Source organism: Hydra viridissima, unplaced genomic scaffold, assembly GCF_058129835.1.
Source record: "Hydra viridissima isolate aposymbiotic clone 2 unplaced genomic scaffold, HvirCarnegie_v1 scaffold_68, whole genome shotgun sequence".
In the NCBI taxonomy this organism is placed as follows: domain Eukaryota; kingdom Metazoa; phylum Cnidaria; class Hydrozoa; order Anthoathecata; family Hydridae; genus Hydra; species Hydra viridissima.
The window spans coordinates 4,778-22,197 of record NW_028324347.1 but is presented as its reverse complement, the minus strand read 5'-3'; the positions used below and the strand labels follow the sequence as shown (position 1 = coordinate 22,197).

The following is a 17,420-nucleotide window of genomic DNA, read 5'->3' as shown; positions in this document are numbered from 1 at the left end:
TTTATTTCACCTACATTTTATTTTACGATTAACTTTTATATTACCTTTCCTTTTAGTGTTTTGTGTTTTGTGATGTCAAGCTACATAAGCCAAACTTTAAAGAGGAAAACTACGCTAAGCTTTCTTTGAAAAACTATTCAAAAACTACCTTAAACAAAGTAGCGAGGCTTTTTATGCACTTTTACTCTCTAACATACCTACATTTGTGCATAGGGTTTTATTAGATTCTAGTAGGTTATTACGTTGTTGTTTTTTTATGCAGTCTAACTTTAGCTTCATCTATATTTTATTTTACGTTTATCTTATATTTTATTTTGTCTTTTTGAATTTTGTGTTTTGTGATGTCAAGCTACATAAGCTAAACTTAAAAGAGGAAAGCTACGCTAACCTTTCTTTGAAAAGCTGTTCAAAAAATACCTTAGACATAATCTAGATTTAAAAGAGAAAGACTACGCTATTTTTGCTTTGAAAAATCTTTCGAAAACTACCTTAATCGATAGAGATAGCACAGGATTTTAAAAAGTTGTATCTAGTCATCCACTTCTTTCACAGCAAAGTAGCGAGGCTTTCTATGCGCTTTTACTCTCTAACATACCTATTTTTGCGCAAAGGATTTTATTTAATTCAATTTAAACATGCCTAGTAGATTATTATGTTGTTGGTTTTTTATGCTGCCTAACTTTAGCTACATCTATTTTTCATTTTACGTTTGTCTTATATTTTATTTTATCTTTTTGTGTTCTGTGATGTCAAGCTACATAAGCTAATGTTAAAAGAGGAAAGCTGCGCTAACCTTTCTTTGAAAAACTATTCGAAATCTATTTTTGAGATAATCTAGATTTAAAAGAGGAACACTACGCTAATTTTGCTTTGAAAAAACTCTCGAAAACTACCTTATTCAATAGAGATAGCACACAAATTTAAAAAATTGTATCTACTCATCCACTTCTTCTTTTTATGGATTTTTACTCTCTTATTTACCCAAATTTGCGCAAAGGACTTTACTTAATTCAACTTAAACATGTCTAGTAGATTATTAAGTTGTTTGTTTTTTATGCAGCCTAACTTTAGTTTCATTTATATTTTATTTTACGTTTATCTGATACTTTATCTTGTCTTTTTGTGTGTTGTTTTGTCAAGCTACATAAGCTAAACTTAAAAGTGGAAAAGTACGCTAACCTTTCTTTGAAAATCTATTCAAAAACTGCCTTAGACATAAGCTAGATTTAAAAGAGGAAGACTACGCTATTTATGCTTTTAAAAAACTTTCGAAAAATACCTTAATCCATTGAGGTAGTGCACGAATTTACAAAGTTGTATCTAGTCATCCACTTCTTCTATAGCAAAGTAGCGAGGCTTTTTATGCACTTTTGCGTTCTAATTTATCTCTGTTTACGCATATGGTTTTTGTTTATTTCTATGTAATGATATACAAAAGAGTATTTTGTTAAAGATTATGCTGCAGGAGCTGCGTAAAAAAACTCTGGCGACCTTTCCTTAAGAAAAAAGCAACTGAAAGACATGTGCGCCTTAGAAAATTCAAATCGCGATTCACCAAATTAAAAGACGAAAAGAACGAACTTTAAAAGCTCTCACTAGACATTTGTGTTTATGATAGGCAATGCAGTTTTTGATTTTATGCAGCCTAACATTTGTTTCATCTATATCTTATTTTACGTTTATCTTATACTTTATCTTGCCTTTTTGAGTTTAGTATTTTGTGATGTCATGCTAAATAAACTATACTTTGCTAATTTTTATTTGAAAAAATATTCAAAAACTACCTGAATTATAAGCTAGATCTAAAGGAGGAAAACTACGCTAACTTTTCTTTAAAAAAAATATTTAAAAACTACCTTAAACATAAGCTATATCCAAAAGAGGAAAACTATGCTAACTTTTCTTTAAAAAAATATTTAAAAACTACCTTAAACATAAGCTAGATCTAAAAGAGGAAAACTACGCTAACTTTTCTTTGAAAAAATACTCAAAAACTACCTTAAACATAAGCTAGATCTAAAAGAGGAAAACTATGCTAACTTTTCTTTAAAAAAATATTTAAAAACTACCTTAAACATAAGCTAGATCTAAAAGAGGAAAACTACGCTAACTTTTCTTTGAAAAAATACTCAAAAACTACCTTAAACATAAGCTAGATCTAAAAGAGGAAAACTACGCTAACATTTCTTTGAAAAAATATTCGAAAACTACCTTTAAACATGATTTAGATTTAATAGATGAAAACTACGCTAACATTTCTTTGAAAAAACATTCAAAAACTACCTTTAAACATGATTTAAATTTAAAAAAGGAAAACTACGCTAACATTTCTTTGAAAAAATATTCAAAAAGTACCTTAATCGAAAGAGATAGCACACGAAATTAAAAAGTTGCATTTAGTCATCCGTTTCTTTCTTCATCAAAGTAGCGAGGCGTTTATGCACTTTTTATTCTCTAAGTTATCTCTACTTACGCAAATGGCTTTTGTTTATTTCAATGTAAAACTTTTCAAAAGAGTATTTTGTTAAAGATTATGCTGCAGGGGCTGTGTAAGAAAACTCTGGTGACCTTTCTTTAAGAAAAAGCAACTAAAGTAGATGTGCGCCTAAGAAAATCCAAATTGCGATTCACTAAATTAAAAGACATATACAACAAACTTTAAAAGTGAAACTATTTTTACAAGCGTATTTGGTAAAGATGAAATGTTCTTATGACATTTTAACGTTACGAAAGGGATTTTCTTCTGTTCAAATATTTATTACAATTTAAAGTGTTAAATAATGTTACAGAAACGACCTAAAACGCCTGTTGTATTAATTTAAACGAACAAAATAGATAAAAAAAAAGAAAAACTATCATTAAAAAAAAAAAAGTAAAAAAAGAAAAGAAATAGAAGTTGAGGAAAAATAAAAATAAGAACTTCTAACAAAGAGCTCTTCTTTTTATTTTTCAGATTTTAGATGCTTAATTCCTTGAATGAAAAGTTGAACTGATGACTCACTACTAAGGTTGTTCCTAGCCTTCCGTTCTCAAACTAGGCCATTCTGAGAGGCTGTTTGATTAAGTACCGTTGATAGTAGTATCGCACGTAAGAGACTTCTAAAACTCTGATTATTATTAATTCCTGGAATGAAGAGATGACTTCATACTCACTAACGAGGTTGTTCTTAGCCATCCGTTCTTAAACTAAGCAAAACAGTGAAGTTGTTTGATTAAGTATCACAGTTTGCTGATTTGCACATGCACCATTGCCGAAACTGTGATGCTTGGTTCCTTGATTGGATTGAAGAAGCTCATCACCATGCATTTTACAAGCTGTCCGTTGTTATGTTTTGCAATTCAGTGGTTCTGTTTTGCAATTCATTTTCTGTTTGTTTAAGTATCATCGATGGTGGTGTCGTGCATGCAAACTTTCCGAAACTCTGATGCTTGTTTTTCTTGAATGGAGAGATGAGCTTATACTTTAGGTGACTTTTAAAACTGCAGTAATTAGTGCCTCGAATGGAAAAACGAACTCATTCATTACAGACCAAGGTTGTTCCTGGCCATCCGTTAACATATTAGGCAACAGTACAGCGAAGCTGTTTGTTTTACAAGCTTTTGTCGTTTCGAGAAATCACTACATTAAGCATTCGATGGTGATACACGACTGATGGCCAGGTTCTGATTTTCGAATGAAAAGAAGAGTCGCATCCGACCACCGGTCGGCTTTCGACGCAAAACAGCTGTACACACTCGTCCAACGATCCAGTGACTAACTGTTGCAACGAGAAAGTTAGCTTTATTTGTCGTGCAGATTGTCCGCTTTGACGTAAAATGCTAGAAATTTGCTGAACGCTCGGTTTGCGCCGCCCAAGAGTCATTCTGTTTCTGCGTTGCCAGCGTCTGTCGGCTAAATACAACTGTAGACTCCGCGCAAGCTTTTTCACCGCAAAAGTTGTACAGAGCCACACCGAAGGCTAAAATCGACTTTAAGGTCGAAGGTTAAAATCGACCCTAGAGGTTTGAAAACGAAGTCACGAAATTTTCAAGACATCATCGAAGAAAATTACGGCGGCCAGATGCAACTCTTAGTACTAACTCTACTAATCTTAGTACGTTAAGCATTCCAGTCGAGAGATCAGACGTTTTTTCGTCACCTAAGAGACCGGCCGATGCGTTTGCGACGCTGCGGAAAGAAAGAAGATGGCAAACCACAGGGTTGTTACCGTAACAAACCTCCGTGAGTACCTCCATCTCGAGTGGCTTTTGAAGAAACGTTCGTTTTAAACTCAAAGGGATGGTTGTTAAAGCTCACAAACGCCTGGTTAACGATTTTCTAACGGCAGACACCGTGTTTACAATGGATACAGACCGATTAACTGAGCCCAAAGCGCAAGATCTATCAGAAAACTCCTCTAGGTCGATGCAACGAGACGACTAGACACGTGCGTCTAAAGGCATTTTACAATTGAAGGACGCCCCTCGTGGGCCCTTTAACCTTAACACTAAACTCCTGCTTGATATCCTCGTCCCCAGGTTTCCAAACCGTAACCCCAACCCCCTCTAATCCTAACCCCCTTACCCTCTAACTCTCCCCCCTCAAAAAAACAAAAAACATAAAAAAGCAAACAAAACGAAAAAAAAACTTGCTTCCCTCCTCACTTTTAGCTCTAGGATGCAACACCTTTTTGCCGCCCTCCGCTAGAAGGGAGTAGGGAGTAACGAAAGCTTGACATCAAAGTAGCGTTTCGTATGAGATTTGTTTGCCAAAATTTGAGCGTTTTTAAAAAAGCCAAGACTTCGTCAGAGGGGTTTCTTCTTTTCTCCTAAAGCTATCGATCGATTAAAAAGCTCAAAGCAAAGAAATTCAAAACAAAATACAAAAACGGGAAGTTTTAGTTTCTGCACCACAAGCCAAGCACTAGTTCAAACTGGAGATAATAAAAGGAAATCGAATGATCTCACTTCTCAAACCACTGAGCTGCCATTGGTCGGCAGTCTCTTGTTTGGAGACCATTGAGCTGCCATTGGTTGGCTGTTTAATCGTTGCGATTGGTCGGCAGTTTTATCGTTGGAGACCATTGAGAGATATAAAAGGAATTTTTTTTTTGAGCACAACATTAAACGTTAAATCGTTAGATGTTGTTATAAAGGCACCATTAGAATGCGATGTCCTCAAATATTTTCCTCGATATTTTAATAAGTAAACAAAAACAAAACTAAGTCTTGCAACTGGCGAAAACTTTCAATAAGCAAACAAAGCAACAACTTTCCTTTCGAGTTTTTTACATTTTAAACAAAAGACAAACAAAGAAAAAAAAAAAACAAACAAAAACAAAAACAAAAACAAAAAAACAAAACAAAAACAAAACAGAAAAGGGAGAATGAGTGAGTCGACTGATTTCGCTCAACTGTCTTAAACGAGAAGTCATAAACGTTTGCTTGTGCCAGCAAGTTGCAAATTAAGTTGTAAATGAACTGCACCGCAAAAGCTTAACCACAGTTTATTAAGCATATTAAGCCTTTGCTGACATGTTAAGACATTTTAAGCCTTTGCTATTATCATGAGGCTTTTGCTCCACGAGCCAAAAAAGTACGCTAGAGTTGACAAACTGCATCGCGGTCGAAAAGTGTAATTACGCCAACACTTTTATCCGTTTTAAGCATTTCGTTTTCGCACGAACAACAATTAAAGCAGCTCGTTGAGCTTAACGACGTTCGTATTTTTTTTCGAAGCCAAAACTTCGGCTATAAGTAGAATGAAGAGGCACTTCGAAAAACAACAAAGCTGTTCGCAGTCGATAGCAACGAGCGACAACATCTCTGCGAGTCTGGCATCAAGGTAAACAGTTTTTTTTTACATTTTCATTTGTAAGTGCCACTTTTGTGTACATTATGTATTCAAAAATTTCTTGCTGACGCTAGATTTTTCGTTTTCAATGAACAACAGTTGCAACCTCTAGTCGTTTGCTAAAACAGCTTGCTAGGACAACCAAATCAATCATATGTTGTGAAAATTTCTTTTTGTTCAACTGACTAAGGAAGATCGAGCGAACGCTTTTTTTTTTATAACTTGTTTGTATCATATTGCTATTAAGAAAACAGCGTTGTGTATACTAAACGTGACATAATTGGCAATTATCCGTAACTAAAAATAAGATAGAAATTACAAACTTGATACCATATTTTAATTACTCTAACAAAACTAGACGTCATCGCGTGAGAAAATAAATGTTCATAACACATAACCTATTTTTTTGTTTTTTTTTTCTTCTCTTTTTTCCTTTTAATCTCTTTTCTTTCGTCCAAAAAGCGTTTTGATTTTTGCCTCGCCACAAGCGATGAAATCGATAAAAAAACCTGCTCGGACATTCTCAATTCTCAACAACAAAAGCAATCAAAGTTCTAGCTCTCGAGCACGTGCGCCGACAGGTTGATGAAACCGTTCAAATATGCTCGATCGCTAGAATTTAAAGAAAGAAACAAGCCAGAAACAAACCAAAATAAAAAAAACAAAAACAAAAATGGACATCTTTAGAACGCTTAAATTTTATAAAATATTTTCCTCTGCGTTTTTAACCAGCTAAACTGTCGTAAAGTTTTTTCGGTGCAGTTCATTTAAAAAACTTAGTTTTCAACTTTTAAACGTTTTAGACTTCTCGTTTAAGGCAGTCGAAAGAAATGAGTCGACTCACTCTCTCTCTCCCTATTCGGTTTTGTTTTTGTTTATTTGTTTTTGTTTTTTCTTCGTTTGCCTTCGTTTGCCTTTGTTTGCTTTTGGAAAAGTTGTCGCCATGCGAGACTTAGTTTTTTTTTTTTTTTGCTCAAATTGAGCACAAGTGAGTTTCTAGTCTTGAAAGTGTGCAAAGTGTGGGCCAATCTGGTGGCTGGAGTGATGACACGTGAATGCTGGAAATTCCAGACTTTGAGCGGATTCAGCGTACATAGAAAGAAAATGTAGCATTCACGTGGGTCTCTCCTAAGCGTGCCATTGGTCGGTCTGCTGTCCTTAAGTACCCCCCTCCCCCCCCTCAACGTCACGTTTGCTCAACTTTCTCGGTCTTTGGCGCCCAGAGAAAGCTTGAGGAAGGATAAAAAATGGCGAGGTTTCGGTACTGCGTTTTCTGTTTTTCTTATTTGTTTTTGTTTGTTTGCTTGTTTGTTTGTTTGTTTGTTTGTTAATTTTTTTAATTTTTTTTTTTTTGTTTGTTTGTTTCGTTCGTTTGTTTGTTTGTTTGTTTCGTTTGCTTCGTTTGTTTTGTGATGTTTTGTTTTCCCTTCTTGATGGCACAAAACAGAAGCAAACAAGACTTTCGGTTATATTCGGTTATATTCGGTTCAATAAAAGTTTGTTGGTTTCTGCACAACAACAACAACAACCACAACAACAAAAGTCCCTCTGTCCCTCAAAAGCAGTTTCTCCTCTGTCCTAAAGAAGAGCCTCTTTGTAATCGATCTTGTCTGAATGCAGCTCTCCTTTTGCCTACAGGTTTTTATTCCAACCCTTTTGTTGTTGTTAGTGCCATGTTGTTGTTATTGTTATACTCTGTAAAAGCAGTTGTTGCTGTTGTACTTGTTTGTTGTTTCTAAAGACACTGTTGTTGCTGCTGTTAGCGCTGTTAGTAATCACCCACTTGGCTTGTATTTTTGTTTCTTGTTTTTGTTTTTTGTTTTATTTATAAACACTCTCTGAGTAAGTGATGCTGTTGCTGTTGTTGTTGTTACAGTTGCAATGAGTGTTTGTTAATGTTCCCCCACTTGGCTTGTACTTTTGTTTTCTGTTTTGTTTTGTTTTTTTTTGTTTTTGTTTTTTTTTTCTCAACACTCTCTGAGTAAGTGATGCTGTTGCTGTAGTCGTTGTTATAGTTGCAATGAGTGTTTGTTAATGTTCACCAACTTGGCTTGTTTATAATCTATTTTATTTTATCAACACTCTCTGAGTCAGTGATGGTGTTGCTGTTGCTGTTGTCGTTATTATGCTTGCAATGGGAGTTGTTACTGTTCACCCACTTTGCTTGTTTTGTTTTTATTTCTTTATTTTATCAACACCCTTTGAGCCAGTGATGCTGTTGCTGTTGTTGTTGTTATAGTTGCAATGAGTGTTGTTAATGTTCACCCACTTTGCTTGTGTTTTTGTTTTTGTTTATCAACACCCTTTGTGTCAGTGATGCTGTTGCTGTTGTTCTTATTACAGTTGCAATGAGTGTTTGTTAATGTTCACCAACTTGGCTTGTTTATAATCTATTTTGTTTTATCAACACTCTCTGAGTCAGTGATGCTGATGCTGTTGTTGTTATTGTGCTTGCAATAAGTGTTGCTAATGTTCACCCACTTTGCTTGTTTTGTTTGTGCTTTTGTTTTTGTTTATCAACACCCTTTGAGTCACTGATGCTGTTGCTGTTGGTGTTATTATAGTTGCAATGAGTGTTAATGTTCACCCACTTTGCTTGCTTTGTTTGTTTGTTGCTTTTTTTTTTTATCAACACCCTGCGAGTTAGTGATGCTGTTGCTGCTTTTGTCATTTTACTTGTATTTATAGTTGTTACTGTTCAGCCACTTTGCTTGTTTTTTAATCTGTTTTATTTTATCACCACTCTCTGAGTCAGTGATGATGTTGCTGATGCTGTTGTTGTTATTTTACTTGCAATGATAGCTGTTACTGTTCAGCCACTTTGCTTGTTTTGTTTGTTTGTTTGTTTGTTTTTTTTATCAATATCCTCTGAGTAAGTGATGCTGTTGCTGTTGTTGTTGTTATAGTTGCAATGAGTGTTTGTTAATGTTCCCCCCCTTGGCTTGTACTTCTGTTTTCTGTTTTGTTTTGTTTTTGTTTTTTTTGTTGTTTTTTTTCTCAACACTCTCTGAGTAAGTGATGCTGTTGCTGTAGTCGTTGTTATAGTTGCAATGAGTGTTTGTTAATGTTCACAAACTTGGCATGTTTATAATCTATTTTATTTTATCAACACTCTCTGAGTCAGTGATGCTGATGCTGTTGTTGTTATTATGCTTGCAATAAGTGTTGTTAATGTTCACCCACTCTGCTTGTTTTGTTTGTGCCTTTGTTTTTGTTTATCAACACCCTTTGAGTCACTGATGCTGTTGCTGTTGGTGTTATTATAGTTGCAATGAGTGTTAATGTTCACCCACTTTGCTTGCTTTATTTGTTTGTTGCTTTTTTTTTTATCAACACCCTGCGAGTTAGTGATGCTGTTGCTGCTTTTGTCATTTTACTTGTATTTATAGTTGTTACTGTTTAGCCACTTTGCTTGTTTTTTAATCTGTTTTATTTTATCACCACTCTCTGAGTCAGTGATGATGTTGCTGATGCTGTTGTTGTTATTTTACTTGCAATGATAGCTGTTACTGTTCAGCCACTTTGCTTGTTTTTTTTTTGTTTTTGTTTTGTTTGTTTGTTTGTTTGTTTTTTTATATATCCTCTGAGTTAGTGATGCTGTTGTTGTTATTATGCTTTCAATGAGAGCTGTTACTGTTCACCCACTTTGTTTGTTTATAATCTGTTTTATTTTATCAACACTCTCTGAGTCAGTGATGCTGATGCTGATGCTGTTGTTGTTATTATGCTTGCAGTGAGAGTTGTTACTGTTCACCCACTTTGCTTGCTTATTGTCTATTTTATTTTGTCAACACTCTCTGAGTCAGTGATGCTGATGCTGATGCTGTTGTTGTTATTATGCTTGCAATGAGAGTTGTTACTGTTCACCCAATTTGCTTGTTTTGTTTTTTTATTTGTTTTTTTGTTTGTTTTTGTTTTGCTTGTTTTTTTTTATCAATACCCTCTGAGTCAGTGATGCTGTTGCTGTTGTTGTTGTTGTTGTTATAGTTGCAATGAGTGTTTGTTAATGTTCCCCCACTTGGCTTGTACTTTTGTTTTCTTTTTTGTTATGTCAACACTCTCTGAGTCAGTGATGCTGATGCTGTTGTTATTATGCTTGCAATGAGAGTTGTTACTGTTGTAGTTATGTCTGTCATTTGTCCTTGTTAGCAAGTTCTATTTGCCCTCTCTTGCCTTTTTTCAACACAGTTTCTTTCTTTGAGTCATATGGTTGCGAGATCCTCTCAAACTCCATCTCTTTATTTATTTGTTTCTTTTTTTTTTTTTTTTTTCTCATTCTCCTTCTCATAATAGCAATCACTGCTGCCACCATGCATGTAATGCTAGTTGCTCTCATTCTTTTTCATTTGCTAGTGGAAACTTTGTTTCTTCTTGTTGCTCTCTTTTCTTTCTTTTTTCTCTTTTGCAGAGGATTCGAAAAAACACAGCTCTTCCCTGCAGTTGTAAACATTCCAGGATTCCAGGATGCAGGCAGAAGAAAAACACTCTCACTAACTGTCTTCTTTTTTTTAGCATAAACCGTTGCAAACAAACACCTGAACATGTCTTCTTCACAAGAAAACAACACTGTTGTTGCCCCTTCTCCGAACTCTAAAGCGAAAAAAAAGAAAAGAAGGCAGTCACAAGAACAGAGAGACTTAAAGCTCAAAAACAAAGTCAGGGCCGCATTAGTTGCAGCGTGTGGCTCCGTAAACAGGGTTGTACCTTTCTATGGTACCAAGAAGAGGTACGCTGTTAGCTGTCCGATGCCTTTGTGCAAACATTCCTCCACAAGCATTAAAAGACACTTGACTAAAAAAGATCATTCTTGGACTTTGGATGAAGCTTCCATCTTTTACTCTGCAATGGTCAGGAAGTTTCAGCATGCTCGTCTCGAACGCAAGTCCGGCTGTCCAAAACCTTACCCCTGTTTGCAATGTTGGAAGTATTACGACCGACTGGACATACACTTGAAAGAGACTCATTTCTACGATTCCAAGACGATCAAACAAAAGATTGCAGAGGCAAAGCGATACGACAACGACAAGCTCTATGTCCCTCAATTTATTCGACCTGCCTTCTTTGGTATTAAGCCAGTAGCTGAACAAGCGTCTGCATCAGGCTCTGCATCCTCTGCTCCTGGGCCTTCCTCCTCTTTTTCTTCTCCGGTTCTTTCCTCTGATCCTCTTTTAAGCTTGCCCTCATCAGTTGCTGGTTCGTCCGAGGCTCCTTCTGCAAACCACTGCACCTCTGTAGAAAACAAAGAGCTGAACACCGAATCCGTCCTAGACTCTGATTTTAATTCCTTAAAGCACTTGGTTTCCAACTCCTCCGTCTTGACAGAAGATAAGAGACTCTTGTTTCAGCTGGACAAAGATGCTTTTCACTTTTATTACCAGTCAGCAGATGAGCTCTTCAGAGATTTTGAAAAGTGGCTTGTGGTAGCCAACAACAACACTTTGTCACAAGCAAAGATCTACAAAAATGCAGTTGTTGAAATATTGACATGTTGTGACAGCACGCTGACGCTGCACCCGAACGCTCTCACCAATTCCAACGTTTTGGAGGATAGATACTTTTCCATGCACTTTAAAAACATTCAGCTCAATTCCAAGCTGAGTGAACTTGACCAAACAAAAGCCATGTCTTGTCACACGTTGTACAACCGCCTTGTCTACCTTTGTCTCCTGTTTCGTTTCAGTGAAGCCAGGAATGTCTATTTCGGACTTTCTCATGAGGCCATCCGACGTTTGCGCTGCAAGGTGGAGGAGTTACAAAAAGTGCTGAGGCCCTTTCGTTCTTTGAGGAGGAGCCTTGTGAAAAGCAAAAAATGCATCAACATCATCAATGTCAGTTTGCTGAACGAATATGGCAAGTCTGCATACGTAAGACAGTTAGTGGAATCGATTAGAAAGCCGTCTCTTACACCGACTAGAGACAATGCTGTGTCTCTACGAAACCATCTTCTGCTCTCTGTCACTGTAATTAACAGTTTAAGAAAATCTAACATTGCTCTTTTAAACATTAGAGACTACATGGCTGCTGAGAAGAGTGAGTGTGGATATTGCATTGTGCAAGAGCGCTACAAAACAGCATACAAGTACGGAGCCAAAAACATTCTAGTGCCGAACGACTTGAAAGTGTTGATCGATATTTATTTGCTGAGATACAGAGACCTTCTTGTCAACGACTCTCACTACATGGCTGCAGACACCAAGACTGTTTTGGAGTTGAGCGACTGCTACAGGCCCCTTTTTCCATCGATGAGACCCAACAAAGACGAATGTGTGACACTCGGTGCAACTAGAGTGCCTGTTTACCAGATGGGTTCCTCTGCTATCTCCTCTTGCCTGACGTCCTGCTTCAGAAAAAGCCAAGTAAACATTCCCATGAAGCGTCTTACTCCCACTTGCATTCGCGGTTCGATAGCCACTTACTTTGCCAACAACAGCAAAGAAGATCGCGAGCGGTTTGCTACACTCTACATGAAGCACAGCAGGAACACAATGGATAGCTTTTATGTGTCCCAGTGGAACGCTGCAGAGGAGTTGCGCTTTGCCCTGGGCATCGGACAGTCCTTCGGAGTCATAGAGTCTTTGACTGTTGAAAAGTCTGAGAGACCACCAAAGAAGGAGAAGGATGTGATGGACTGGCTCCAAACTAATGCAGAGGAGTACGGTTTTCATGAGGTTGAGGACATCTTTGAGGAAGATTTAGACTCCGGTTCTGACTCTGAAGAATGTGCTGCTACTTTCAGCTGTACCACAGTGGTTCCGTTTTCTCCAGCTGTAGAAAACAATGTTCCTTTAGAGGATAGCAACGACCATGCCGTAGATTTCTTGTGTGAACCTACCTCAACTCCTGTTTCGTCTGTTCCATCTGAACAAACAATCGCTGGTCCAGTTCTTGAACTATCCCCTGCTCTTGCACAACTAGTTCCTAACGAACAAGCTGTTTGTATGGATGTAGATCAGACTCTAGCTGTTCCTGTTGGCACAGCTTGTTCTCCTCTTGCATTAACATTATTTCCTGATGAACCGGATTTTATTGAACACCATGCAAAACTTTCTCCAGTTTACTTTAATGAGCAAGTGGTTGCCAAACCTGTTTCTGCTTCTCCTTCTCAGCAAGTCGCTTTCTGTCCTTCAAAAGAGGTCTTTTCTGTTCCTCTGACTCCTAGCCTTGTTGCTTTTCAGCAAACATTGGCCAAACCCAGTTTGTTTCTTTCATCTGATCCAGTTTCAGCTGTTCCTGTCCAACAGGCTGGTACTGTTCTTGCAAAGCAGCTCTCACCTTATGCTGTTCAATCTGTTGGTAGCCTATTTAGCCAAAGTCTTGCCTCTACATCCAGAGGTAAATTCTTTTTGATTTTTGATTTTTGATTTTTATGCAAATCTCAACACGCTTTCAAAAAATGAAAATGCCCAAATCAACTCCTTGCCCTATTGTTATTGTTAGAGCTGTAAAAAAAACAAAACAAAACAAAAAAACAACACAGAAGTGTGTATGTATTTGTTGCAGGACTAATTCTGTGATTGCTTAAATGTTTATACAAGTGAATGATACTAAAACTGATTATGTTTTAGAAGTAAAAGATCCAAGAAGAAAAAAAATCAAGTTGGAAATGCCATCTTTCACTCAAGAACTCATCGGTAATGTAAAACCTAATTTATACAAAGATATATAAACACAAACCTCTTCTTGCACAATTTCAGATGGTTAACTGTTAACAAAAACTAGCCATCATTGCTAAGTGCACTTTTAGAAAGTTGTGTCTACCCGATTTCTAATGATGAAGTTAGAAACATCACCGTTAGAAATCATGCACAGCTTGTTATCATCTCTAACACTTAGAAACTGTTGATGGTTTTTATGAATTAGAAAAATGAACATGGTTTTATTTTATTTCAGGATCAACTCAGCCAAGAACAAAGGAAAACAAAGCAGAAGTTAGCCAATGCCATTTAGGTAATCTTTCAAAAACCAGTTATTGCTATCAGTGCAAACAATAAGGTCAACAAAAAAAAAATAAATAAAAAAACAGAATAAATCTTGTCTTACTTCAGAACCAAATGAATATTTGATTTAATCACTTTGTGTTATGACTTGAGTTTGTAAAATTTTAGATGAAATAGTTGAAGAGCTGAATGCTTGCCCTGGCCACAACGAATGGTTCAACACCAGAAGTTTTCCACGATGTGCAGCTTTGGTGTTGGCATACATCTTGCAAGACGTGTTTACAGATGTAAGCTCAAGTTGCTCGTACAAAGATTACCTTGGCATCTTGGCAAATCATAGCAGTGACAAGCTCATTCATGTCTTGCAAAAGTACTCCTACCAAAGCCATATTAAAGACAAAATTAAAAACATGAAGCTAAAAATTCAAAAAGAGGGTAGTTTAGAAAAGTTTGTTCAATATGGCAATATCGTGAAACCATTTATGTAGTTTAGATAAGTTTGTTCAGTTTGGCAATAAAGATGGGCCTTTTGTGTAGTTTGTTTTATCTATGCTTTTGCAAATATTTTTATCTGTTTCGCTAAAGACATAATAAACAAGAAGTTCTGTTAAACTGTTCTCACATTTCTTATTTAAAGATAGTTCAAACTTTTTTTTATCTTTAAAAAAAAAAAAAAGAAGTCGTTTTGTTATTCTGTGAAAACTTTTAATAGAGTTGCATTTAGAATTACTTCTGATGTTTTTAAGAGTTTGTTAAAAAGCAAAATAATATTTCCTGTGATGTTAAACTGCATAAGTGAAATTTAAAAAAGGAAAACTGCTCCAACCATTTTTCGGAAAAAGAAATCAAAAAGTTCCTTATTTTAAAAGATCTAGACATCCATTTCTTCTTCAGCAAAATAGCGAGGCTTTTTTATGAACTCTTACTCTCTATTTTTTCATATCTTTACACAAAGGATTTTGTTTAGATCAATGTAAACATACATAGAAGTATATTATGTTTTTTTTTTTTTTTTTGTTTTTATGCAGTCTAACTTTTGTTTCACTTCTATTTTATTTTACGTTTATCTTGTATTTTATCATGCCTTATTGGTTTTTGCGTTTTGTGATGTCAAGCTGCGTAAGCTAAACTTAAAAGGGGAAAACTACGCTAACTTTTCTTTGAAAAAATATTCAAGAAGTACCTTAAACGAAAGAGAAAGCACACGAATCTTGCCATCCAATTCTTCTTCTGCAAAGTAGCGAGGCTTTTTATGTACTTTTGCTCTCTAATTTATCTCTATTTACGCAAAGGGTTTTATTTCAATGTAAACACGTATAAAAGAATACTTTGTTAAAAATAATGTTAAAGGAGTTGCGTAAAAAAAAACGTCTGAATAAAGTTTCTTTACAAAAAAAACAACTAAGAAACAAGCGCGCCTAAGAAAAACCAGATCGCGATTCACTAAGTCAAAAAACGAAAGAAACAAAGTTTAAAAGGTCTTTCTAGACAACAAATTCTATTTTTGGCAATGCAGTTTTTGTATTTATGCAACCTAACTTTTGTTTGACTTCTATTTTATTTTACGTTTACCTTGTATTTTATCTTGCCTTTTTGTGTTTTGTGATGTCAAGCTACATAATCTAAACTTAAAAGAAGGAAACTAGGCTAACTTTTCTAGTAGAATATTATGTTGTTGGTTTTGTATGCAGCCTAACTTTAGTTTCATCTATATTTTATTTTGCGTTTATCTTATATTTTATCTTGTCTTTTTGAGTTTTGTATTTTGTGATGTCAAGCTACATAATTTAAACTTAAAAGAAGAAAACTAGGCTAACTTTTCTTTGAAAAATTGTTCAAAAACTACCTTACACCGATAGAGATAGCTCACGAATTTAAAAAGTTGCATCTATTCATCTTCTTCTTCAGCAAAGTAAAGCTTTTTATGCACTTTTACTCTCTAACTTACCTATATTTGCGTAAAGGATTTTATTTAATTCAATTTAAACATAACTAGTAGAATATTATGTTGTTGGTTTTGTATGCAGCCTAACTTTAGTTTCATCTATATTTTATTTTGCGTTTATCTTATATTTTATCTTGTCTTTTTGAGTTTTATATTTTGTGATGTCAAGCTACATAAGCTAAACTTTAAAGAGGAAATTTACGCTAACCTGTCTTTGAAAAACTATTCAAAAACTACCTTTAACAAAGTAGCGAGGCTTTTTATGCGCTTTTACTCTCTAACATACCTATTTTTGCGCAAAGGATTTTATTTAATTCAATTTAAACATGCCTAGTAGATTATTATGTTGTTGGTTTTTTATGCAGCCTAACTTTAGCTACATCTATTTTTCATTTTACGTTTGTCTTATATTTTATTTTATCTTTTTGTGTTCTGTGATGTCAAGCTACATAAGCTAATGTTAAAAGAGGAAAGCTGCGCTAACCTTTCTTTGAAAAACTATTCGAAATCTATTTTTGAGATAATCTAGATTTAAAAGAGGAACACTACGCTAATTTTGCTTTGAAAAAACTCTCGAAAACTAACTTATTCGATAGAGATAGCACACAAATTTAAAAAATTGTATCTACTCATCCACTTCTTCTACAGCAAAGTACTGAGGCTTTTTATGCACTTTTATTCTCTAACATACCTATATTTGCGCAAAGGATTTTATTTAACTCAATGTAAACATACATAGAAGAGTATTGTTACCCGTTTGTTTTATGCAGCCTAACTTTAGTTTCATCTATACATTATATTGCGTTTACCTTATATTTTATCTTGCCTTTGTTAGTTTTGTGTTTTGTTATGTCAAGCTTCATAATCTAATCTTAAAAGGGGAAAACTGCGCTAACTTTTCTTTGAAAAAGTACTCAAAAAGGACCTAAATCGATATAGATAGCTCACAATTTTAAAAAGTTGCATATAGTCATCTTCTTCTTCAGCAAAGTATCGAGGCTTTTTATGGATTTTTACTCTAACTTTCCTATATTTGCGCAAAGGACATTATTTAATTCAACTTAAACATGCCTAGTAGATTATTATGTTGTTGGTTTTTTATGCAGTCTAAACTTTGTTACATCTATATTTTACGATTAACTTATATTTTATCTTGCCTTTTTGAGCTTTGTGTTCTGTGATGTCAAGCTACATAGTCTAAACATAAAAGAGGAAAACTACGCTAAACTTGCTTTGAAAAACTATTCAAAAACTACCTTTAACAAAGTAGCGAGGCTTTTCATGCACTTTTACTCTCTAACATACCTACATTTGCGCAAAGGATTTTATTTAATTCAATTTAAACATGCCTAGTAGATTATTATGTTGTTGGTTTTTTATGCAGCCTAACTTTAGTTTCATCTATATTATGTTTTAGGTTTATCATATATTTTATCTTTTCTTTTTGAGTTTTGAGTTTTGTGATGCCAAGCAACTTAAGCTAAACTTAAAAGTGGAATGCTACGCTAACCTTTCTTTGAAAATCTATTCATAAACTACCCTAGACAAAAGCTAGATTTAAAAGAGGAAAACTACACTATTTTTACTTTGAAAAAACTTTCGAAAACTACCTTAATCGATAGAGATAGCACACGATTTTAAAAAATTGCATATAGTCATCCACTACTTCTGCAGCAAAGTAGCGAGGCTCTTTATGCACTTTTTC

General features: G+C 35.1%; 1 protein-coding gene and 1 long non-coding RNA gene across 4 annotated transcripts; one reads left to right on the top strand and one right to left on the bottom strand.

The window, feature by feature from the left end:
• Window positions 1-7,021: 7,021 nt before the first annotated feature.
• LOC149876004 (uncharacterized) lies at window positions 7,022-14,306 on the top strand. 3 transcript variants are annotated; one of them, XM_090075894.1, is made up of 5 exons: window positions 7,022-7,088; window positions 10,346-13,165; window positions 13,399-13,464; window positions 13,724-13,780; window positions 13,939-14,306. In XM_090075894.1, exons 2-5 carry the CDS (start codon window positions 10,375-10,377, stop codon window positions 14,256-14,258), a joined length of 3,234 nt encoding a protein of 1,077 aa, XP_089932020.1. In that variant the 5' UTR covers window positions 7,022-7,088; window positions 10,346-10,374; the 3' UTR covers window positions 14,259-14,306. The 3 variants fall into 3 exon arrangements, with proteins under 3 accessions (XP_089932020.1, XP_089932018.1, XP_089932019.1); XM_090075892.1 differs by having other exon boundaries at window positions 7,041-7,094; XM_090075893.1 differs by lacking the exon at window positions 7,022-7,088 and having other exon boundaries at window positions 10,249-13,165.
• On the bottom strand, window positions 10,985-15,050 carry LOC149876003 (uncharacterized). The gene is made up of 2 exons (XR_016448956.1): window positions 14,954-15,050; window positions 10,985-14,146 (listed from the first exon to the last, which is right to left on the bottom strand). It is a non-coding gene; the product is annotated as an uncharacterized LOC149876003 (long non-coding RNA).
• Window positions 15,051-17,420: the final 2,370 nt, after the last annotated feature.